The sequence below is a fragment of the Gobius niger genome (assembly GCF_951799975.1).
Source record: "Gobius niger genome assembly, chromosome: 10".
Lineage (NCBI taxonomy): Eukaryota > Metazoa > Chordata > Actinopteri > Gobiiformes > Gobiidae > Gobius > Gobius niger.
The window spans coordinates 12,792,114-12,813,927 of NC_136861.1; the positions used below are offsets into that span (position 1 = coordinate 12,792,114).

Sequence of the window (21,814 nt, forward strand, 5' to 3'; positions counted from 1 at the left end):
AAGTGCCGTGGTGTTTATTTCTATGGAAAATTGCAGGGAAAGTCCTGTAAAATGCGGAGTCGGACCCGCTCATGCCCGGCCTCTATTTCCTGTGACTCTGGCGGCGTGCAGTGTTGACGGGACACTGTCAGAGATCCTATTTGCAGTGAGAGGAGGGTCACTCTGCAACTACCCTTTAAAAATATCAGATACTGCCTGATGTTGGTCGTCCTTGGTCATACAACGGTTCTATTTTAAATCTTTGTCCCTGTACAACCTAAGACCTGAGATTTTGAGCTACGACCCGATGAAAACACAGACTATAGTGTCACATTTTGGCAGTGTTATCTACAAGAGCCTTTTTCCTCCAATCAGACTCAGCGGCCGGGAAGGGGCGAGGGAGAGGGGTTTTGGGGGAGTGGAGGGTGAACATGTGCATTTGTTTTGTTCACGTTTACGGCCAAGCGAGTGCCGATCCGCGCCACAGCGGGACCGAAGGTGCATAGATACAGACGGCATTGCGTCATAGAAGGGGGCGTGACTTTGCTGAGGAGGAAAATAGAATCTTCTGGGAAACAGTTTCTCACTCTTTTTAGCCATTTTCTGATGAAATATTAACTTATTTGTCACTTACAAATAAAGAAAAGTCGAAATCGGGTTAATATGGATGTTTATTCACAGCAGATTGTTCAGTAGAAGCGAAAAAAGGCAGCCGTAGCATTATGTACCATCATCACTTATGTGCTGTTAATGGGCTGTTGAACCACTTTGCTTTACTCCATGTCTTTGTATCTTTATTTAGTAGAAAACTATATTCATAATTCAGCGTTTACTTTTTGAATAATTAGAGAAAATTTAGATTTTTCACCAAATTGTTTTCCCCCTTAACTGTTTTCAAGAGACTGTCCTCCAACAGAAAACGACACAAGTGGTCGTTTGTCTTATCCCTTAATTACGACCATATAAGACGTTTGCTCAAACAGCGCCCCCAAGCTCCCATTGAGGGTATGTACATTTACATTACATTTAACCCGATTCAGAAACGACTTTATTTTACGTAGTGTTTTGCGATGACGATTCCAAAACTCAAACGCAAAGAAATAAATCACAAACTTGCAAAATGAGCCCCACATGCAATAAGTAAAGCCGTCCCAGGTCTTCAGCCCCGCCACAGCTGTGGAGGAACTGAACGTCCAGCGGTGCCAAAGGCGCTCCAAGCGCGCTCTGCGCTATTACGCATCACACCTCCCCAACCGCAGCAGCGGCTACAGGTCACCACCCTCATCATTTATTACATTATATGTGTGAGCTATAGGTTATCGCCATTTTACTCACAACAACAGCGACACCAAAGCACAACTCACCATTGACGCCTTCGTTTCTTCTCCTCCATATGCGTCACTGCCAACTCCATAAACTCTCCTGTCCGCTTCCATCTCTGTCCTCAAACGTCCTCGTGTCTCAGACTCCGTGTCTCCCGTACGTCCGGTTGTCCGGTGACCGCGGCGATCCTCGGATCCGCCCCGGGTTCCAGTGCGCATGATGCAGGGAAACACCGCTGTCACCCCGACAAAGTCAGGCCTCGGCTCCGCTGCTGTTCTCCACAAAGTCCCGCATCTCTGTCAGAGTTCCTCTGGAGAACGTGCTGCCAAATGTCCTGATCAAACTGATGTGGTTCATTTCTCCGCAGTTTCGTCATTTAAGGATAAAAATATAAAACATCACAGCTGTGTTGAGCTCGCGGGTTTTTCCAACTAGATTTGACGGACACTCGCTCTGTCCAATGAAAACACGTGAATCAGCTCGAGGGCGTATGGGCAGGTGAGCCTGCGCTCTGATTGGCTGAAAAAGTCAGCTACGTCATATCCAGTAATATTTGTTAATAATTATCATCATTATATTATAAACAATCTGAAATAAACTGTTGTAAAGCATTTCCTCTGATGTCTGTGATTTATATGGACTAAAGCAGGATTTAACCCTATAGCAAAAGGTGCACAGGAGGGAAGAAAAAAGAAAGGGGTTTATGTATTTGATTTGATTTATTTATTTGTACATTTCTTATTATATACTACTTATGCATTTATATATTTACCGCAGCAATAACTATTCTTTCTGGGATCCATTTATTTATATTTTTAATTGTTATTTGAGTTTTTTTACTTTTACTCAAGTAATATTATTTTGAAGTAGTATCTGTACTCGAGTGTAGTTCTCTTTTTACTGAGTAAATCTGCAAGCGGCAAACTGAAGAAAAAAATGAAAATGAATCAAAGCACAATGAATCTAAACCTGTATTAATTTTCTTGTGTCTTATCAAAATAATTGTGATTTATTTTTTTCTGGGGTATTTTTTACACATATCAGAATTTTCAACATTGTTTTATGTTTTTTCTCTGCTTTATCAACACTAAACTTTAATTAGACAAACATTTACTCAGGGGTTATGATAAAATTAAGAAACAAAAACATAATTCTTATAGTTTTCATCATGTCACGTTTCTTCTGGACCGTGAGGGTTCGCACATACATGTGGGTGCATGTGTGTGTTGGTTGATCATATGTGATGTCGGTGGAGCCACAGGAGGAGCCACAGCCACATGTGGATCACCAGTGTTAAGTCATGTAACATAAAAGTGAGCGTGTACATTTGACCATCTCAGTGTCGTACACTGGCATACAAAGGAACCTAAAGAACTGGACGCAATTGGACTGTCCAGAACTCCATGAAGCACATCTGTCCCTGCAGCTGTTCATTAAATGTTTACATCATAGGGAATGATGATGATGGTCCTCTGCACAAAACAGATCAGAAATAATGCAACCTCCTCATTACTATTTGATAAAGTCATGTTTACATTTCTATATTTTATTAAAACACACTTGACAGTCGTCTGTATGATTTACATGATGGCGGCACTTGTGGCTGAGTGGTTAGTGCTCTGGCCTCACAGCAAGAGGGTCCTGGGTTAAAATCCCTTTCAGTGTGGAGTTCATCTGCACCCCAACAAAAGATAAGATATGATAAGATAAGATAAACGTCTTTAGCCCCAGAGGGGGATTTGTCTTTTTTCTTGACAGAGCCGCTCATCTGCGCACACACAATCAGACATGACAAAACATTCACACTGAAAGCAAAGTGCCACATCTGCAGTGTCTCTATTACATTCGCTTTAAACATAAAACATGTGCATTAGGTGAATCCTCCAGCAGGTGATTCTGACCATCAGCCTGGCTCCACATCTGGAGATGGTCCCCAGATGCTACACGCTCCTGCCCTCTGCTCCTGACGGCTCGCCTCAGTCGAAGGAGGGGCCAAATGCAGAGACACATTTTGTAATGACACATAAATGATCATAACCTTTAATCTGCATCATGTGTTTAGCCCATTATGTCATGCATAGAAACACATATGGGTAGAATGATTATTATGACCAAGACATTTATTTTGAATAGAAAAATAATAAAATGTGTAACATTGTTCATATAAATCACAGACATCAGAGGAAATGCTTTACAACTGTTTATTTCAGATTGTTTATAATATAATGATGATAATTATTAACAAATATTACTGGATATGACGTAGCTGACCCTTCAGCCAATCAGAGCGCAGGCTCACCTGCCCATACGCCCTCGAGCTGATTCACGTGTTTTCATTGGACAGAGCGAGTGTCCGTCAAATCTAGTTGGAAAAACCCGCGAGCTCAACACAGCTGTGATGTTTTATATTTTTATCCTTAAATGACGAAACTGCGGAGAAATGAACCACATCAGTTTGATCAGGACATTTGGCAGCACGTTCTCCAGAGGAACTCTGAAAGAGATGCGGGACTTTGTGGAGAACAGCAGCGGAGCCGAGGCCCGACTTTGTCGGGGTGACAGCAGTGTTTCCCTGCATCATGCGCACTGGAACCCGGGGCGGATCCGAGGATCGCCGCGGTCACCGAACAACCGGACGTACGGGAGACACGGAGTCTGAGACACGAGGACGTTTGAGGACAGAGATGGAAGCGGACAGGAGAGTTTATGGAGTTGGCAGTGACGCATATGGAGGAGAAGAAACGAAGGCGTCAATGGTGAGTTGTGCTTTGGTGTCGCTGTTGTTGTGAGTAAAATGGCGATAACCTATAGCTCACACATATAATGTAATAAATGATGAGGGTGGTGACCTGTAGCCGCTGCTGCGGTTGGGGAGGTGTGATGCGTAATAGCGCAGAGCGCGCTTGGAGAGCCTTTGGCACCTCTGGACGTTCAGTTCCTCCACAGGTGTGGCGGGGCTGAAGATCTGGGACGGCTTTACTTATGTGCATGTTTGTGATTTATTTCTTTGCGTTTGTGTTTTGGAATCGTCATCGCAAAACACTACGTAAAATAAAGTCGTTTCTGAATTGGGTTAAATGTAATGTACATACCCTCAATGGGAGCTTGGGGGCGCTGTTTTAGTAAACGTCTTATATGGTCGTAATTAAGGGATAAGACAAACGACCACTTGTGTCGTATGGATTTGGAGGACTTGTTGGTTTTCAAACATGACCATATATGGGCGACTCCAGAGATGCCGTCTGTATCTATAGCGCAGCAGTTTCGCTAAAAGCCTGTGCAGTCCTTTCGCCAGGCACAACATCTGGCCCAATAACTGAATACAATGGGGGTCAAGTTGTTTACATGTCAATTTTTGGGATCACAGGCAAAAAAGTTTGGGAACCCCTGCCCTAAAGCGGTGGTTTCCAAAAGTGGGGGTCGCAAGATGATTTTGAGACAATTTCTGACATTCAATTTAATGTATTTTTGATTATTTTTCTTATTTTAGTGAAATTAAACCAAATGTCAAAATACATAATCCAAACTAACATAATGAAACCCTGTTTTGCAACTTCAATTATCACAAGTGCTAATTACTTTTTACAGAATGGGCTCCCGTGTTGTTGACTGAGCGATTTTGGTGTCACGTCCTGAAAAGTTTGGGAACCACTGCCCTTGTCCTTATTGCGCAAGTATTACATAAAATGGCTCAATAGCAGCACCATTAGTTCCTGTTGCATTTTGTCCCCGCTCTAATGTTGCCGTTGCTAATATATTATGCAACCAGAGAGTTATTTGTGCCTGAAAGAAGAGTAAGACTAGCTTCCTTTTTTTTCTGCCTGACCCGATTGATCAAAAAAAGGCATATCCACTACTTTATCATCAAAAGATTTAACAAAGACAGGGCTCTTAAAACCTTAGCCACAAGGATTTGGTTCGACTGCTTTTGTGTGAGTGTGACTCACAGTTCTTGGGTAAGAACTCTTCATGCCAAATTTACTAATCCTTGGCTTGTCTCTCGAATCTCGCTTTGGATGATTACACGAAAACAGCCTCTCGTGCAATTTCTCCCTTTGTGCTTTAACAAACATCTTTCACTTTTTGCTGACAATTAATGCATTCTGACAACAATGCATTGTGTATCCATGGCTGTTGCTTTGCATGCCCTTCAGTTTGATGGGCTGACACGCGGAGGAAGCAGTGTTCTAGTGTTCTCGATTTGCCTGACATTATAGACAATCGCATCGAGCAACACAAAGATTAGGAGAGCAACGTAACTATTAGCCTTCTTCTGAAATTTGCATACAATTGGAGGTTTTCACTGCTTATGATCGATCGTGCAGCTAAAGGTATAATTTAATGTGATGGCTCTGTGATAAGAAGGTGCTATTAGTGGAAAAGCTGCCGCATGATGGAGGGAGGAAGGGAGAGAGGGGCATATATGAGCTACAGTATCTTTGATTTGATGACTTTTGACCTGAGTGGCTATTTATTAAAGAATATGCACTAGATTAATGATTCTCAATTTGTGGTTCGGATAAATGAGGAGCCTTGGCAGTATTAGGTAGGGCTGCTCGATTATTGAAATAATAATAATCACGATTTTTTTAGTCATAATTGAAATCGCGAAACGATTATTTGATTACTTTTTAAAAAAAAGACTGTATTTATTTTATTTAATTATTAATCAAAAAACTAGGCTGAATATTTTCTGTTTTCACACAGCGTTGTTTGTTTTTATTTTTTTATAATTTGTAATTTTTTATTGAATTTGTACATGGCACATGAATCACTGCAGTATAATACAAAAAGAAAAAGACAAAAAAAGGGAATAAATAATAATAATAATAATAATAATAATAATAATAATAATAATAAAAATATTGAAAAAATGTAGATGAGAGAAAGATGAAAGACGTGGCAGACGTGAAATGCGAAGGAAAATAATCCCAGCGGCCTGAAATAATGCCTAAGTCTGCTTTGCAAAAAACAATAATAATTGAAAAACGAAAAAAAAAATGAAAAAGTGTAGTAATCGAAAATCGTAATTGAATTTCAATTAATTGCACAGCCCTAGTATTAGTAGTATTTCGCTCATCAAATTCGGATTTTGTCCTGCAATGTTAGACTTGATATCGCTCTGGGTAAGTCTTTTTATTAAAAAAACTATTAAACCTGAACTAAAACAAGTGTTGATTTTGTATTGACTATATATTATTGTCATACTTTTAGTCGAAGTATTATTTTTGGAGGCTATAATTAGATTAAAACTGAATGAAGTAACTGAACAGGCTATAGTGTGTGAGAGATGATGCAGCCGGCTGGAGGAGGTGCTTCTGCGGAGATGGAGTGGGAGGGAACTGAAGCTTAATTTCCTTGGAATCGACCTGACACTTTGGCCCCGGCTGTTAAAAATATGCTCCGCTCATCAGCTAACGGCTCCGGTGACAAATCCCTAATCACAATGACACGCAGGGCGCCCGTGTCAGCTGAGGACACTGGGCCACCGCACAGCTTCACACTTGTTTTACTCCGGGTCAGGATTATACTAATTTAATTGACTTTTTTTGTTTCTTAAGAAGCCACTCGAGGACAAAAAAGCTCTTCAGCACCAGGTTCGGCTGGAATTTTTTCAGTTTTCGAAAAGAGTTGTGCAGTTAGATAAAGTAATCCAAGTTGAAGTGACAGTCTGTAAGTTTAAACGCTTTACACATTTAATAAAGTGTGTATAATTGACCGCCTCGGCCTGCGGTTTGACTTGCAGTACATGAGTAATGAAAAATGATTATCTTTGTTCTGAAGTCCCTTATTTTGCTAAACCTCTGAAACTCCGATGCCATCACTTTGACCAATGAGACGAGCTCCCGGCCTATCAGGTCCAAGGAGGGGATAGGGAGCTTGATCATTTACTATTTTGCAATCTTACAGTCTATCACTTTAACGGTAGGTTTTCTAATCTATGAAACAGTCCTCTTCACCTCCAAACTTGCTCTGGTTCTGGAAATAAAAATCAAATTACCTTTTCTTATACATGCTGGCGGCCATTTTGAATCCCGAAGTAGCATTATGCAGTACTACAACATGTACCAATATCTCTACTCAGGATGAAAATGAAAGACAACTGTACTCGTAATCATTGCTAAAGAAGACGGCCCCAAAGACGCTTGTTTATGTGAAGAAAAAAAAACAGCAAATGCACAGACGTAGCAGCTCGAGCTACAGCAGGATTTACTAAATATCTGCTCGGACTGTCTGCTCGGTTTGTCATGTCAACAGAGTCTCAGTCTGAGTCAAGACGTTAGCATGCTACCGGTTAGCAACTGTCAACCATTGTCAACGGCTTCAACATGATAAACACTGAACACTGAGGAAATACTTCAGTAACAGCTCAGCTCTGACATCTGTCACATGTTGTCTCCAAGGCTAGATGTTTGGAGTTTGGTTCAGGGCTTTGTCTTGGAGAGGTCAAAGCTGAGCTGTTTAAGCTAAATGCTAACCGGTAGAATGCTAACACCTTAAACACTCGCTGGTTTCTTCGCATCAACGTGTGCTCTCTGAGGCCGTGTTTGTTATCTTCTTGAGCAATGATTACGAGTACATAAAAATGCCTCTGTCAATCCGTTATATCCTTAGTAGAGATATTGTTACATGCTGTAGTCTGGTTGTAGTACTGCATAATTCTACTTCGATATATATTTTTTGCTGCTGTTTTGTCGCTTTTTTGACACTTTATTGTCACCTTTTCATCACTTTTTTTGTTGAGTTTTCGTCACATTTTTGTCTAATTTTTGTGGTCGATTAAGATGGAGGCTAGGAGGTTAATAACAAGGATTAAAAAGAAGAATGATGAAGATAATTATTTGGAGTATTTATCAGAAACGTTTTTTCAATTCAAAACAATCATGTTATGGTTGGTTCCTGGTTAGCCTCTGCCGTGCCTTTAAACGATTAATGTTTTAATTGTTTGTATAGTCACTGGGGAAAATTAATGGATTGTTTTATTCAAGAACCAGAGTGTGGGTGGGCAGAATGGTTGAGCTCCATACAGTAGAGATAGTCAATGGGATGTTGAGGTTTGACCAAGGAAACAGAAAGCCTATGGAACAGCGGTCCTTTATCTTGTTTAGCCGTGACCTGACCCCAAGGTTGGGAACCACTTCAGGCAGTTCACAGATGAGATTTGAGAGAGTAGTGAGAGAGAACCTGAAGGAAATGCAGAGAATGTAGGGTTGGAAACACTCCACGTTTTATTGTGAGATAAGACCATGTATGTCTCTTAGCATTACCAAGTTCAAGATGAGATAAGATAAGATAAGATGGTACTTTATTGATCTCACAGATGGAGAAATTGCATTTGATGAGAGAGTATCCGGCAGCAGCACCCATTCAGTGCGCACCACTCTTTTTCCACTCTTTTTTTTTCTTTGGTGAAAGATCGTTGTGTCGCGGCCGCCATCTTCACTGTTTTGGTCACAGGAGGAGCACTGGTTGATGGGAAATCCGTAGACGATGACCACGGCGGTGGAGCTCTTGCGCTTGGCTACGATGTTCTTGGCCACACAGGTGTAGTTGGCCGTGTGGGACAGACGCGCCTGCTTGATGATCAGGTTGTGGTCGACGGTGATGTAGAAGTTCCTGTCCTCGGCCGGGTCGATGATCTCGTTGTCCTTCAGCCACTCCACCTGCATGACCTTGGAGGATGGAGAAACTGTAGCTGCCCTCTGTCTCCTCTGATCATCTGAAACGGTGCACCGCCTCCTGGGCTTGTCCCCGTCTCAGAGAGTGGTGTCCTGCACTGGTCAGCTCCACCTCGTCCTTCCTCTTCCTCCTGCACAGCTCCCTCCACAGTCTATCACCATCTCCTCGTTGGTCCCTTTTGTTGTTTCCTGTTCCATCTACTACGACTTGGGTTGATTGTATTGAAGACGTGGAGGCTGGATAAACACACAAGCTACACAAACTAGTATTACATTCTGACTATAGGAGCGAGAAGCCTAACCCAGTTAAGTCTTTACTATGATGAATAATACCTGGACGACTTATAGCTTTCACGAACAACATATTATTTCGGTGAAGATCATGTTCTCTGTCTGAATGCAGCAACGCCAAGATAATTTTACACTGAATTCCAAGTTTTAAATGGCCTAGATCCATTGAACTTGTGTGCACTTCTTGGCCCTTGTTAACAGTGCAGTGTCAAAAACAATCTTGGAAGTAAAAAAAAAAAAAACATGCATCCTTCATATCTCGCATTCAGCCTCTCTCTCCAGCTTCCCCTGCCTGCGCTCAGCTGATGCCTACTCATTATTGCCACCAATCATGTTAATTTGCCCAGTGAGTCTGACGTGTTGATGAGGATACAGACTTGTTGGGTAATTCCCCCTGGGTGTTATCTCCTCGTCACACACACATGCACTCGCTAGTCGGGTTTATGCGGCTCGTGGGGACATTACGTTGATGTAACTGGACTGATGGCTACCAGTTTCTCTCATTAATCCATATATTACCAGGCAATACAAGAGCCACCACAACACCATTTTTGAGGGTGGAAAAACAACTTCTATTCATTCAAATAGTTCAGATTTTGTAAGAATATAATCAACATAAAATATATTAGTCTTTTTAGGAAGCTTTTTTCTTTGGTTGTTTTCCCGTCATTTTTGAAACAGCTGTGCAGCAAAGGGGAGCAAGAGGAGTGGGTTGGAGGAGGAGTGAAAATCAGAAAGTGAAACTTCTAGATATTTTGTTTCAGCTGTTTTAGATCAATATTGATAAAGATGATCATTACCAAATACCTGCAAAAAACATAATACCCCCTCTTTAAAGCAGAGCTGTAGTAAGTAACTCATGCCCCTAGAGGCCATTCGCGCAACTGCAGGTGTTGTAGCATGATTTTAACGTATTAATTGTCCGTGAGAGTAAATGCTACGCTGACAGAAAAGGCGAAGGGAGAGAGGGAAATTGTACATCCAGTAACACAATGGAGATTATTTTTTTTTTACTCAAACTTGGCTGTAAATACTGTTTAAGTGGCGCTACCCCTCAGTTAGCTTTGCCCGTTAGCCTGTTGCTGTGAAGCTTCTTCTTCGAGATTCTATTAGTGTGTATTGGTTGCTCCGGTCCGGTGGCAGTCAAGTTGCAAGTGTGGTTTTCTGGCCAAAGACACCAGGGGGAGATGAAAGACCCTCCAATTATCCCATTAACACTTGTATTAACCCCAGAGGGACTACGGAAAGGATTTATTAAGGTAAACAAGTTACTTAGTACTGCTTTGAAGTGCAAATGAACATTGATGGGGAACCATTAACTAAATATTCCTTTACGCTCCTTTAAGCAGACTACTGTAAAAATATCGGTTGCTGCCAAGGGGAGGGAAACATGTAGTACATATTATCCACACTGGGACAGGAAATCTCATGGCAGTTTTGTGTGTAGCTAACGTCATCAAAACAAAACAGAGAGCATGGGGGAAAGAGAAGGAAAAGGAAATCTCTGACTGCAGTTTTGCTCAGTGGCCTTATTACTATTTTCAGTTTATATTTTGCCAAAAGTAACTCAAAGTAGTGTAACTCAGCTATATCTTTGAAAGAGTAACATGTCATACAAACATATTACATTTTTGTAGCTGTAACTACAAATACAGATGATTGCAGTTTTAAAGTAGCTTGAGTGCAATCATCTTTCGTGCAAACCGAACACTTAACGGTCTAGAAACCAAACCCAGGTCCTTCTTGCTGTGTGGCAGGAGTGCTGACCACTAAACCACTATGCCACTGTCATCATCCTGCCGTGGACTCGCCGAAGTTCTCTGTAAATAAAGCAGGTCCCTGTAGTTGACGGTCGGAGCAGGGCTGAGTCCCCACATGGCTCTGTAAACATGAACACACACAGCCGCGCTCTGACACTCAGGGCTAATGGAGGCGGAGAACCACAGCTGGGACACTGAGCCACAGATGCCCCACTGTCTGGGCACGAGCTGCTGTTGTAACCTGTGAGCTCACTTCTACCGGTGCAAATAGATATGCCTGCCTCGGAGAAAATGGCGCGGAATCAGAGCACATTGTTGAGTAGTTTTAGTCATTTTTCAGCCAACGGTTTGGCAGTCAAGTAAGAAGACAGCACTCGAAAAGAGAGTGGAAAAAAACCCATGCTTTTTCATAATCGGGTTTTGGAAACGTTCCTTGATTTCTGCACTGCTGAAACTCAAAAACTGTTTTAATCACGGATCACAGCCTGAAATTCTAACCCAAAAAAATAACAGTTTTGGAGGGATTTCAGTGGACACTATTACGGAATCACATTAATGAAGAAAAATGACACGAACATTTTCATATTGTGGACACACTCACTAGTTCACTTACATCATAAAGAAAAGACGCTTCATCTTTGATCGCTATAAGAGTCACAATCATACGTTGATTCTTGTTCTCTCATATGCAGCTCTAAAGACCCTCAGTTTTGTCCTCAAGAGAAATACTCCCATAATTGTGGAATGAATTGCTCGAAAAGGCAGGTCGCCGCAGCTGCCCGGGGCTGGTCTTAGCCGCTGTTTGAAAGGCCTTAGCTCAGCACCGCAGCCGATTACAGAGATCAGATCAGGACTACACCATGTAACCGCTCTGAGCTGCGAGACACACCGCTCCATCAGGTCTACAGGAGCTAAAGAGCATCGCAGCCTCTACGTTTGTGCTGATTTACAGGTCGTCCAACAATAGGGTTCAACATCTAATGCTCCTAAAATGTGGTTCAAGTCCGTCCAAGCAAATATGGGGGGTAAAAGTAAGTTGTGAGTAAGTGCTTTAGGTGATAGTCCTGAGCTGCTGCCACTGTGGGCCAACCTGACCAGCATGGTTTTGGAGGTCGGGAAAACCGTAGCACCTGGAGGAAACCTGGCTGGCTGCCTACAGTGCTCCTCTGATCCGCTAAATCGGTGCAGCGCCTCCTGGGTTTGTTTCAGAGCGTGGTGTCCTGCACTGGTCAGCTCCTCCAGCTCCTCCTTCTTCTTCCTCCTGTGCAGCTCCCTCCACTCCACAACAATATTTCACCATCTTCTCGGAAGAGCTTAGCAGTTAATCTGTTTTATTCTCCAGTGAACGTCCATTAGCTGGAACAATAGTAGGGACAGAAGGCATGTGTGGCTTAGCTGTGAGTCTTGATACCTTGATATCTCCTCCTTTGTCCCTTCCTTGTTTCCTGTGATGCCTCCACTGTACTGCAGCTGTGGGGGCTCTTGGTACCTCTTCAGTGTTTCAGAAGAAGAAATGTGTAGTTCTCAAATGTCGTTAGTTCATAAGCTAGCTGTTTGTTTGCTTTGAAAAGCTGCTTTCTTCTGGACCATTGTGGACTCTTTGCAGCAAAAAAATCCGCCAAACCCAAAATAAACACAACAAAGACATACAAAAGTATCCAGTAAAACAATGTGGAGCACAGAAACCACAAAGGAAACCAAAAAACTCAGCTGTACCAAGAGAGAGGGAGGTTGTTGCTTGTTTACACTCCGCCATGATGTCAACAACCGACAAACCTACAAAAGCAGAACTTTGTGCTTCAGTAAAATCACATCATCCTGCAAATCAAAATGCAACTGGGGACGTCCTCAAACCATGAACAAACTTTTATGTTCAAGGCATATATTAAAGTTAATTTTTGCTCAATGTGAAGATCTGTGGAGGAACAGTTGTCTGGCAAAGAGGCGGCTTTAAGAGGCCGTCAGTCTGTAATCTCTGTGGATTAGTGATAGACTCATTGCACCTGGTCTTAGTCACTGGCGGCTCGCGCTCACAGTGTGGAGTGTCGCTTTCACAATATGCAGAAATAGTCTGTAATTCGCCTTCACGTAGGTTTTTGCTTTCCTTCATCGGTGAAGCTGAAGTAATGAAGACGGAGCGGGAACAAAGAGCTTGTAATGGTTTAGGATATTTTCTTGAAAAATGAGCAAAGTAGACCTGTTTTGAAGCAGCTATCTCTCACAATATTCAAATCCAGGTTGAAAATTGTCTGTGCATAATCGTGTGAAAATACTTTGCCTGCACTTTTCACTTTTTACATTTTGCCAACTTTTAATACATTCATGTTCTGTGTCTGTAGTTTACTTCTTCTAAATGAACTTGCCTTGCCCTAAGATTTGCATTATACTTGCAAATAAAGTGCCAAATGACAAACTACCAGCATTATCTTTGGTACAATAACAAGATTCAAAGCCAAAACACGGCAGCATTGCAGAGTTAAATAAATGTCACAACAAGACGCAGCAAGCCCCGGATAAAATGCCTATAAATATTACCTTACACTCCCACAATGACTTTTATTGTCTAATCTTCGAGCATTTGTTTCTTTGTTTTTTTTAGGCCTGGATTTCCATGAAGATCTCCATCGAATTGGCGCAAAAGAGGGTCTGAAGGGGCGCAAGCTGCAGAAGGCCATGGAGAGCTACGCCTGGAACATCACAGTGCTCAAGGTAAAACAAAGTGGTCTGTGGTCCACTTCAAAAGCCCCTGTAACTGTCACATTGTTATTGAATCCATGCTCTAATAGCGTAGATTAATGTTGGAATAGGATTAAGTGGATTAACCTGGCTACATGAGCAACCCCAGATCAAAAGAGCAGACTGTGACGAATTTGCACTCAGCTTGCCGTTTTTTATTATATTGCGGGAAATATTTACAACGAGTGATCAAAGAACGCTTTTATGTGGATCAAAGTACTTTATAAATGAAACTATATCTTTCAAACTAAATTGTAGGATGATTTCACTAAATCTGTTTTGTAAATGCATTGTTTTTGGATGTCAGGGAGTTAAAAGTGTCAGGCTTTCTGTTGTAAATAAAAATGTGGTCACGGAGGGACAAGCTGCTGGGTTGAAATCGGATTCTAACGATGACGTCTGAGAGAGTCTTCATAGCTCGGTCTACAGAAGAGGGTCAGAATTTTAGTTTCAAGCAGTTTCTTTCTGTACTATTCGGCAAAGTTATAGTGTTTTTGAACAGTCATAAAGTGACACTGCGGAACATTCCAGGTTATATGTTGCTACAGCACAAAACTAAACTATCACAAAGAGGGAAAAAAAGGGTCAAACATGGTCCTGTGTTCCATCGAGAGGAACTGCTTTGTCGAGTGAATCTGGCTACTGTGTTTAAAGTGCATATGACAGGTGTTAATGCTTTTGGAAATATGACTTATTTAGATGGATAGCATCACTTGCAAGTTCATCAGTTGCATAATTGACACTGTGCATAACTTCAAATCATAACAACGCCGCCCAAGAAGTGACTTCCTGTTTCAATCCAGCACGCCAAAATAAAAGCACACAGCTCGTCTCATTGATTAGTTCTGCAGGTACTTGCAACATTACGAGAATATATTGAAATACACACATTAAGTGTTTTGTCTGTTAATAGTTGGGCAGAAAAAAGGTGAATGAATGAACTGCTGAACTAATGAATAAGATGGTGCTTTTATTTTGGCGTGCTAGATGAAACAGGAAGTTCCTTTTGGGTGGCGTTATGATTAGCTATGCACACAGTAAATTATCATTTTATTTTAGCGACGCAGCAGAAAAGTTATTTTTATTTGAATCTTTAAGCTACTGACAGGAAGTGACATAGATAAAGGTTAAGTTTCATAACATTTTCCATTGACATAACATGGTCGGCACGGCAACAGTTTGAAAATGGCTAAACTAAAGGAAGCTGGGTGTGATCTTTAGCAAAATCTTAAATATAATTGTGTTAATGATGTTTTAGCAAAAATTGTGTCATATACACTTTAAACTGCTTTAGGATTTAAGCCTAATCCTACAGTACTTTAATTATACGACAGTTTTAAATGAAAAATGCAACTTGGAAAAGGTCTGGATAGTCGTGAACATAGACATATTATTAATAGACCGTCATTACTCTCTCCTCCCCGTTTGCCATAATGACCACGTTCGAGGGGGGAAATCATGGCGGATTTACAGAATCCTCCTCCCCAGCTCTGAAGAAGCATGTTCCTAAAAAGGGCATAAGGGCCGGATCTTCACTGTAGACTCGGCCCTTGCGTGACGTGTAGTTCGGTTGTAGCCGCGCAGCTCCAATGCTAACAGTCCGACCCTCATTAGTATACGAGATTTCAAAAAATGTTTCTTACAAAAAACATCCATGTCCCTTTAGTTGTGCCTAACCCAGCGTTATCACAGGAGCAATGTCTAGCTGTAGAAAGTTTTAAAAAAAAGTAGGGACCAAGCTTTACAGTTGTCTCGAACGTGTCTAAAGTCCAATGCTTTGCAATGTAAAACTAGCTTGTTCTGCCTCCCCAATATAGAAGTACTACAGCATTGACGGCCCCCAGCGTCGCCATTGTGAATCTCTGCGGCCATCGGTTGTAACGCCATTCAACTCCACTCGACTTTCAGTTTGTTCTGACAGTGCATCACTTATCAGAAGAAGAGCTAATGTATTCAACCTGTTATCTGTCATCATAGGGTTAGGGTTAGAGTTGTTTCCTGTTATTATGCATATCCAAATCTCAAATCATATTAACAGGAGAGCATACAGCCTTTATGCCAGTGTGATACCGCATTTGAACGCCAAGACCTTCTAGATACTTAATATACATATTCACCATGGAGGAGTCCGCCATATGAAAGTCCGAAGGATGTTCTGGCTGCAGTTGCGAGCACTCGGTAAACAACTTAGAATGTGTCAGTGTAGCCTCTCAACTTTTTTTTTTTGACCGCATTTCTTCTTCTTTTAGTTATTTCCGGCAGACTAGGCGCATCCTGGCACAGTGCTGCCTCTACAGGTGAAATCCAAAATCAACGGCGGAGGCGTTTCTTACGTAGGGAGCTAATGCAAAGGAGGGGGCTCTGACGCATGCGCACTATTCAAACATACACAAACAGCCGTTGGACAAATCTTAAACCGCAGAATCCTCTCTAATGCCTTTAATATGTGTGAGATCTGTGTGAGTCAAACACAACATACTTCACATTTACCATCCCTCACCCTCACAAGGGGGGGACGGCAAGTAACAGGTTAAACCATGTTTGGCTTCCTGTAGGTAAAGCAGCAGCACCTCCACATGGACTAACTGGTGATGCTCCCAGGTCTGAGGAAACTTGTATTTTATTCTATTCAGATGTTTCGGGAATATAGCTTTAAAGAGGATCATATTGACTATTCATGCACACTTTCCACCCTTTGTTCGAAAGGAGGATTCTAATAATACTGTCGTTGGGGATATGTAACAAGATACAACAGTTGATATGAATAGCATTAAGTCTATAACATAAAAGGCTTGAGGTCAGGCCTTTCATTATCTTTTGCTCACTCGGAGAAAAGTGCTCTGTAAATGCTCGTGTCTTTCTTCCAGGAGGATGCCTAGAAACGCTGACTACAGTGCCTCGCGGAAACTCCCCGAGCTAATTTGAATTACCCTCACTGTTAATCCCCAAATCTCTTAATTAATTACCTCAGATTAAAGGCCTGTTTTATTCATTGCTGCGGTCACTGTCCTGATAAGACTCTACGCGCTGTTTACATGCATTTACAAGTGTCCGCAGATACACGGCACGTCCTAATGAGCACTTACGGAGATGTTATTAAAGGAATAGGCCACCGTTTTTACATACTGAGATATGTTCTTACCTTAGCTTTGACGAGTTCTTTAGCACCTGTCTGGTCTTCACCCGTGCCTTCTATCATGTAAACACAGCGCAGACGGCGTTAGCATTTAGCCTCTCCCTCTCTCCAGTATAGCTCCAAAACAAGTCAAGATAGAAGCTACCAAGCTCTTCCACGTTTTCCCTATTTAAATATGGTTACGTGAAGTGTTACACTACAAAGTATAATTACACAAAATTAAACAATGTGGATTTTCTAAGCGGATAAAAGGGGGAACTATATTGTAAGGCGTAATAATACCAGGAGTAGTTTAGCATCCGCACAGTAAAGTGAAGATTACTGCGTGGATTTCGAGTGATCTGCTCGGTTACCGGATCTACAGTAGTTTGTTTACCTGCGGCCGGCATTACTACACATGGAATTCACAAAGGAGCTTTCTACAAATCAGATATGGCAATGTTTGGAGGACAACCCCATGATTTTGAAGAGCTTTTTAATGCAGGCTACTAGCTACCATAGACATGCACTAGCCTAGCACTAGCCTAGCACTAGCCTAGCACTAGCCAAGCACTGCTAAACTCTTCAAATCTCCAGGAATCAATAACACTCTTGATAACCAGGAAATGAGGCCCTATGTCAAAAATCCTGAAATATCCCTTCAAGTGCATTGCTGTAAGCGTAAAAAGTTCTCACCAAAAATACTCCTCAAGTGAAGTACAGATCCTCAAAAGTACTATACACTATACACAAGTAAATGTACTTATTTTTAGTCCTTGTTTAGCCCTGTTAAGTTCTGCTTTGATTCTGGCTTAGCCTTAGTTTAAACCTTGTTCTGTCAAGGTTTCGATCTGGTTCAACAAGTGATTTGGTCCTTTGGTTGTAGACAATAACCCACACGCTGCCAAGACGGCAAAGCGTGCGGCGGGACGTCCTGCATAAGAGCAAGAGAGGGGCAGTGTTTTTTCAGTTTCTTTTCCTTTCATCTTAAACCATTTTGCTGCCTTGATGAATTGCTGAAAATTGAACAACTGAACTCAGAAAAGTCTGTGTTCAATTGTGGTTAAGCCCTTTTTTTATCTCTGTGATTTACTCATGCTTCAGTTTTAAGGTTTGTGACTTTAATCCAGAGCGTAACATTTTCAATTTTACAGTTTGTTTAGTCCTTTGTTTTGTTTTTTTTCTATCATCTCTGGTTGAGACACTTATAACTGGCACTTAGGATCTCGGTTTCACAAACTAGATCATCCCTCCCCTTGCTTTTTTTGTGTTTTTTTATTTATTTATTTCAAATTTTCTTCAGTAATGCCCTCTTTTGGCAAACAGAATAACAACTGTATTTTATTGGTGATGTGTTGAAAAATGCTGCTGCAGTTTCTCGCTGCCAAAAGCAGTAACAATCTGCGGGTGTCGCTCGAGCCAGTGCCATCTGGTGTCTTCCATCTTCATAGCTCAGTGATAAATCAGGATTACAATCTTGACTTATTTATTATGTGTGCTTTTTCAAATGCAATCTTTCATTCTGCTACAATTTGGGAGGGGAAATCAGATACAGTCACCCATATTTTAAATAAACAAAAGGACAGATGTTGTGCGGGGAAACATTTTTTCGTATCCCAGCTCCCACAAATGCACACTGTTGTTGTGTCCTTGGGCAATGCACTTCATCCTACATGCCTCCAGCGTCTGCGTACATTGGTGTATGAATGAGAGTGTGAATGAGTGACTGGTTCCTTATTGTAAAGCGCTTTGGGCCTGATACAGGTAGAAAAGCAGTGTATACAGTGTGAGGGAAAAATATTGGTCACTAAATGTGGTCTGATCTTCATCAAAATCATAACAATTAATAAACATCGTCTGCTTAAACTAACCACACAAACATTTACATTTTATAATATTTTTATTGTCACAGGACAGCGGGAAAAAGTAAGTAAATGCCCCAAAATCCCGCTGAAGTGCAGCCATTTTGTAAAGAGGAATGGTCCAAGATTCATCCTGATCGTTGTGAGCGTCTAATCTGCAACTACAGAAAAGCACTTATTGCTGCAAAAGAAGGATCAGCAGCTGTTTAATACAAGGGATTCCACGCTGTTGTGAATGTCTCAGGTTTTTCTGCAAAATATCTTGATAAACTTGTGAATTCATTTGTCTATTGATGATATCACGTTGTCCAGGCCCTGAGGCAGCAAAACAGCCCCACACCATGATTCTCCTGCACCAGACTTCACAGTGAGCATAGTGTTTTGATGTTGATGTTAATCTTTCCTTCTCACATGACGTTGTGTGTTCCTCCCAAACTGTTCAACTTTGGTTTGAGAAAGAGCACTTGGATGCTCCACAGCACTACTGGCAAAATATACTATGGACTGATGGGCCCAAAGTTGAATAGTTTGGGAGGAACACCCAACATCTTTACACTAAGCTCACTGTGAAGTCTGGTGCAGGAGAAACATGGTGTGGGGCTGTTTTGTTGCCTCAGGGCCTGGACAACGTGATATCATCAATAGACAAATTAATTCACTAGATAAATGAAGATATTTTGAAACCTGAGACATTCACAACAGCATGGAATCCCTTGTATTAAACAGCTGCTGATCCTTCTTTTGCAGCAATAACTGCTTTTCTGTCGTTGCAGATTAGACGCTCACAACAATGAGTGAATGAATCTTGGACCATTCCTCTTTACTAAACTGCAGTTCAGTGAGATTTCTAGGCATTCACTTACTTTTTCCACGCTGTATTGTGTGAATGTTTACATGTTATGGCCCAAAAAAAAAAAATGTAACTGTTTGGGCAGACACTGTTTATTAATTCTTATGATTTTGATGAAAATCAGACCACATTTAGTGACCAATTTAGGCAGAAATGTGAGAAAAGCTTTGACATACTTTTTCCTCCCACTGTAATTTCAGTCCATTTACCATGGACTCAACACAACCTGTAGTGTCCAATTGTACACTACAGGAAATTAGTGAGTTAACTTTACTGAAAATCAGTGAGTCACCGACACTTTACACATTAGCTTGACTTTTTCGAAGCAGTTGGTTTCCTAGATTTTTTTTTTTCTTCAAGTTAAGACCACTGATCATTTGTTTCAGGGCAAAAAGAGTAAAAAGTAGGGACAGTTCACTGAGTTCTATTGAACGGGCTTAAGCAGCAACAAAACATCCAAAATCCAAGTTTGACCCTTTTATGGAAGATAATCCAAAAAAAATCACAACTTTTTACAGAGATGACATTTCCACACATACCCAACATAAAATTTAAGCTATATTTACTAACTCGCTTTGGCGTTGTACGTCTACAGCTCTACAAGTCGCCACTTCTTCCACCTGTCAGAACATCAGCCTGCTATGAGATACTCTTGCGCAACAAATCTGAGGAAAGAATCATAGAAAATATCAATCTTTCTCATTGATACGGTCACACTCGTGAGCTTTTCATATTGAGCTCTGTCACTCCACAGTGGGATTTGTCGTCAGCAGAAAATGATACAACTGTTTCAGAAGCAGATGCTTGTAAATAATTAAATGGTTGTCTGCCAGACGGATTCACTTTTATGAAATAGTCTTCTACTTACAAAGACGTTCAAGGGGGTTTTCTATTTGATTTCATTGATCTGTCCTCAGTTAAAGTTTCTCCATTGCCTTATTAGACTTGTTTGCTATGGCTTTTACATGAGCACTACTATGACACCTGTTAGTTGGCTGCTAGTAAGCTAAAATACACATTTGCAGTGGAAATGTCTTGCAAATCCCCTGAACTCAAGGACGTGAAGCAGCTTATTTCAATTCGAAAAGAAATGGCCACCAGTTATCAGGAAAGAATGGTTTTATTGAAGACTTGAAATGATCTGAATGAGCCTGAACCAGGGGAAAACACCAAGGCGTCGGTAACAATTGAGGATTACACGAATAAGCGGGAAAGAAACTAAACTCCCGGTAGGTTTGCGGAGAGGAAACAACATTATAACGCGGCTCAAAGTCCGTGTACACAAGTATCCGCTCTGAAGGTGTTCCTATTGGGCTGTCGTGGCTACGCTTGGTTTAAAGAAAATGTGAAAAAGGTGTCGCTGCTCAGTCCTTAATGTGCACGCGTCACTGCCTGCATTTCCGTGACCCGAGAGCCATGAAGCCACGTCTCGTCAAATTTAATTTAAGCTCGGATCCAATCTGATGATCTTCTCACCAAGCAGCAGACCTCGCTCAGATTTATTAAAAGATAAAATTGATGCCACATGTAGATCTATTTGCACAGACTTATGCGAAGGAGATGGCCCTGTTTCAAAAATACAGCTCTAATCTAATGAATGATTTCTTTATTCACCGTGGCTGTAAATTATATGCAACCTTTCCGATAGCAATTAGCAAATGGCAAGGACTCCAGCTATTGATTTCATATAATGTTCCGTTTCCATGGGGTCTTATTATGTATAAAACCTTCTTACCTTGTAGTTTATATCCCTTCAAAGATGTCTTAAAATATGTATTTGACACAGGAACAAGTTGAGCAATTGAAATACCAGTCTTTTCTTAAATGTTAATGCTCCTGGATGTTTTTTTTAAGTACTATGTGAAAGGAATACTAATCACACTGACCTTTGTTGGTTCAAGTGATATTTCAGAATGTCTTCATCCTGGCCCTTAAAGGGGAACCTATTATACAGGTTTTCAGTGATGGGGGGCACCCTGAGGTAGTGTAGCCACAGGAGGAAAAAGCAAACTTCACCCTGCCCATAAATTTAAGCCCAGACTTCTTTGCTGTGTGAGGCTAGTATTTTATCTACTGTGCCACTGGGGTATGGCTTCTGGGATTCATGCTCTTCTCAGGTGGATCTGATTTCACCAAGTAATTGAGAGTCTAGGACCAATGTCAATGTTGTTTTCCCAGAACCGATGTTAGGGTTAGGTCCTGGGCAAACAACTTTACAT

At 41.3% G+C, this 21,814-nt stretch overlaps 1 protein-coding gene across 1 annotated transcript in view; it reads left to right on the forward strand.

The window, feature by feature from the left end:
- The window catches only part of LOC306968831 (inactive phospholipase C-like protein 2), a 176,609-nt gene that overhangs the window by 148,168 nt on the left and 6,627 nt on the right, over positions 1-21,814 (forward strand). The window contains exon 5 of the mRNA XM_079564368.1: positions 13,632-13,741. Within this exon, the coding sequence (XP_079420494.1) occupies positions 13,632-13,741 (110 nt within the window). The remainder of the gene's footprint in view (positions 1-13,631; positions 13,742-21,814) is intronic.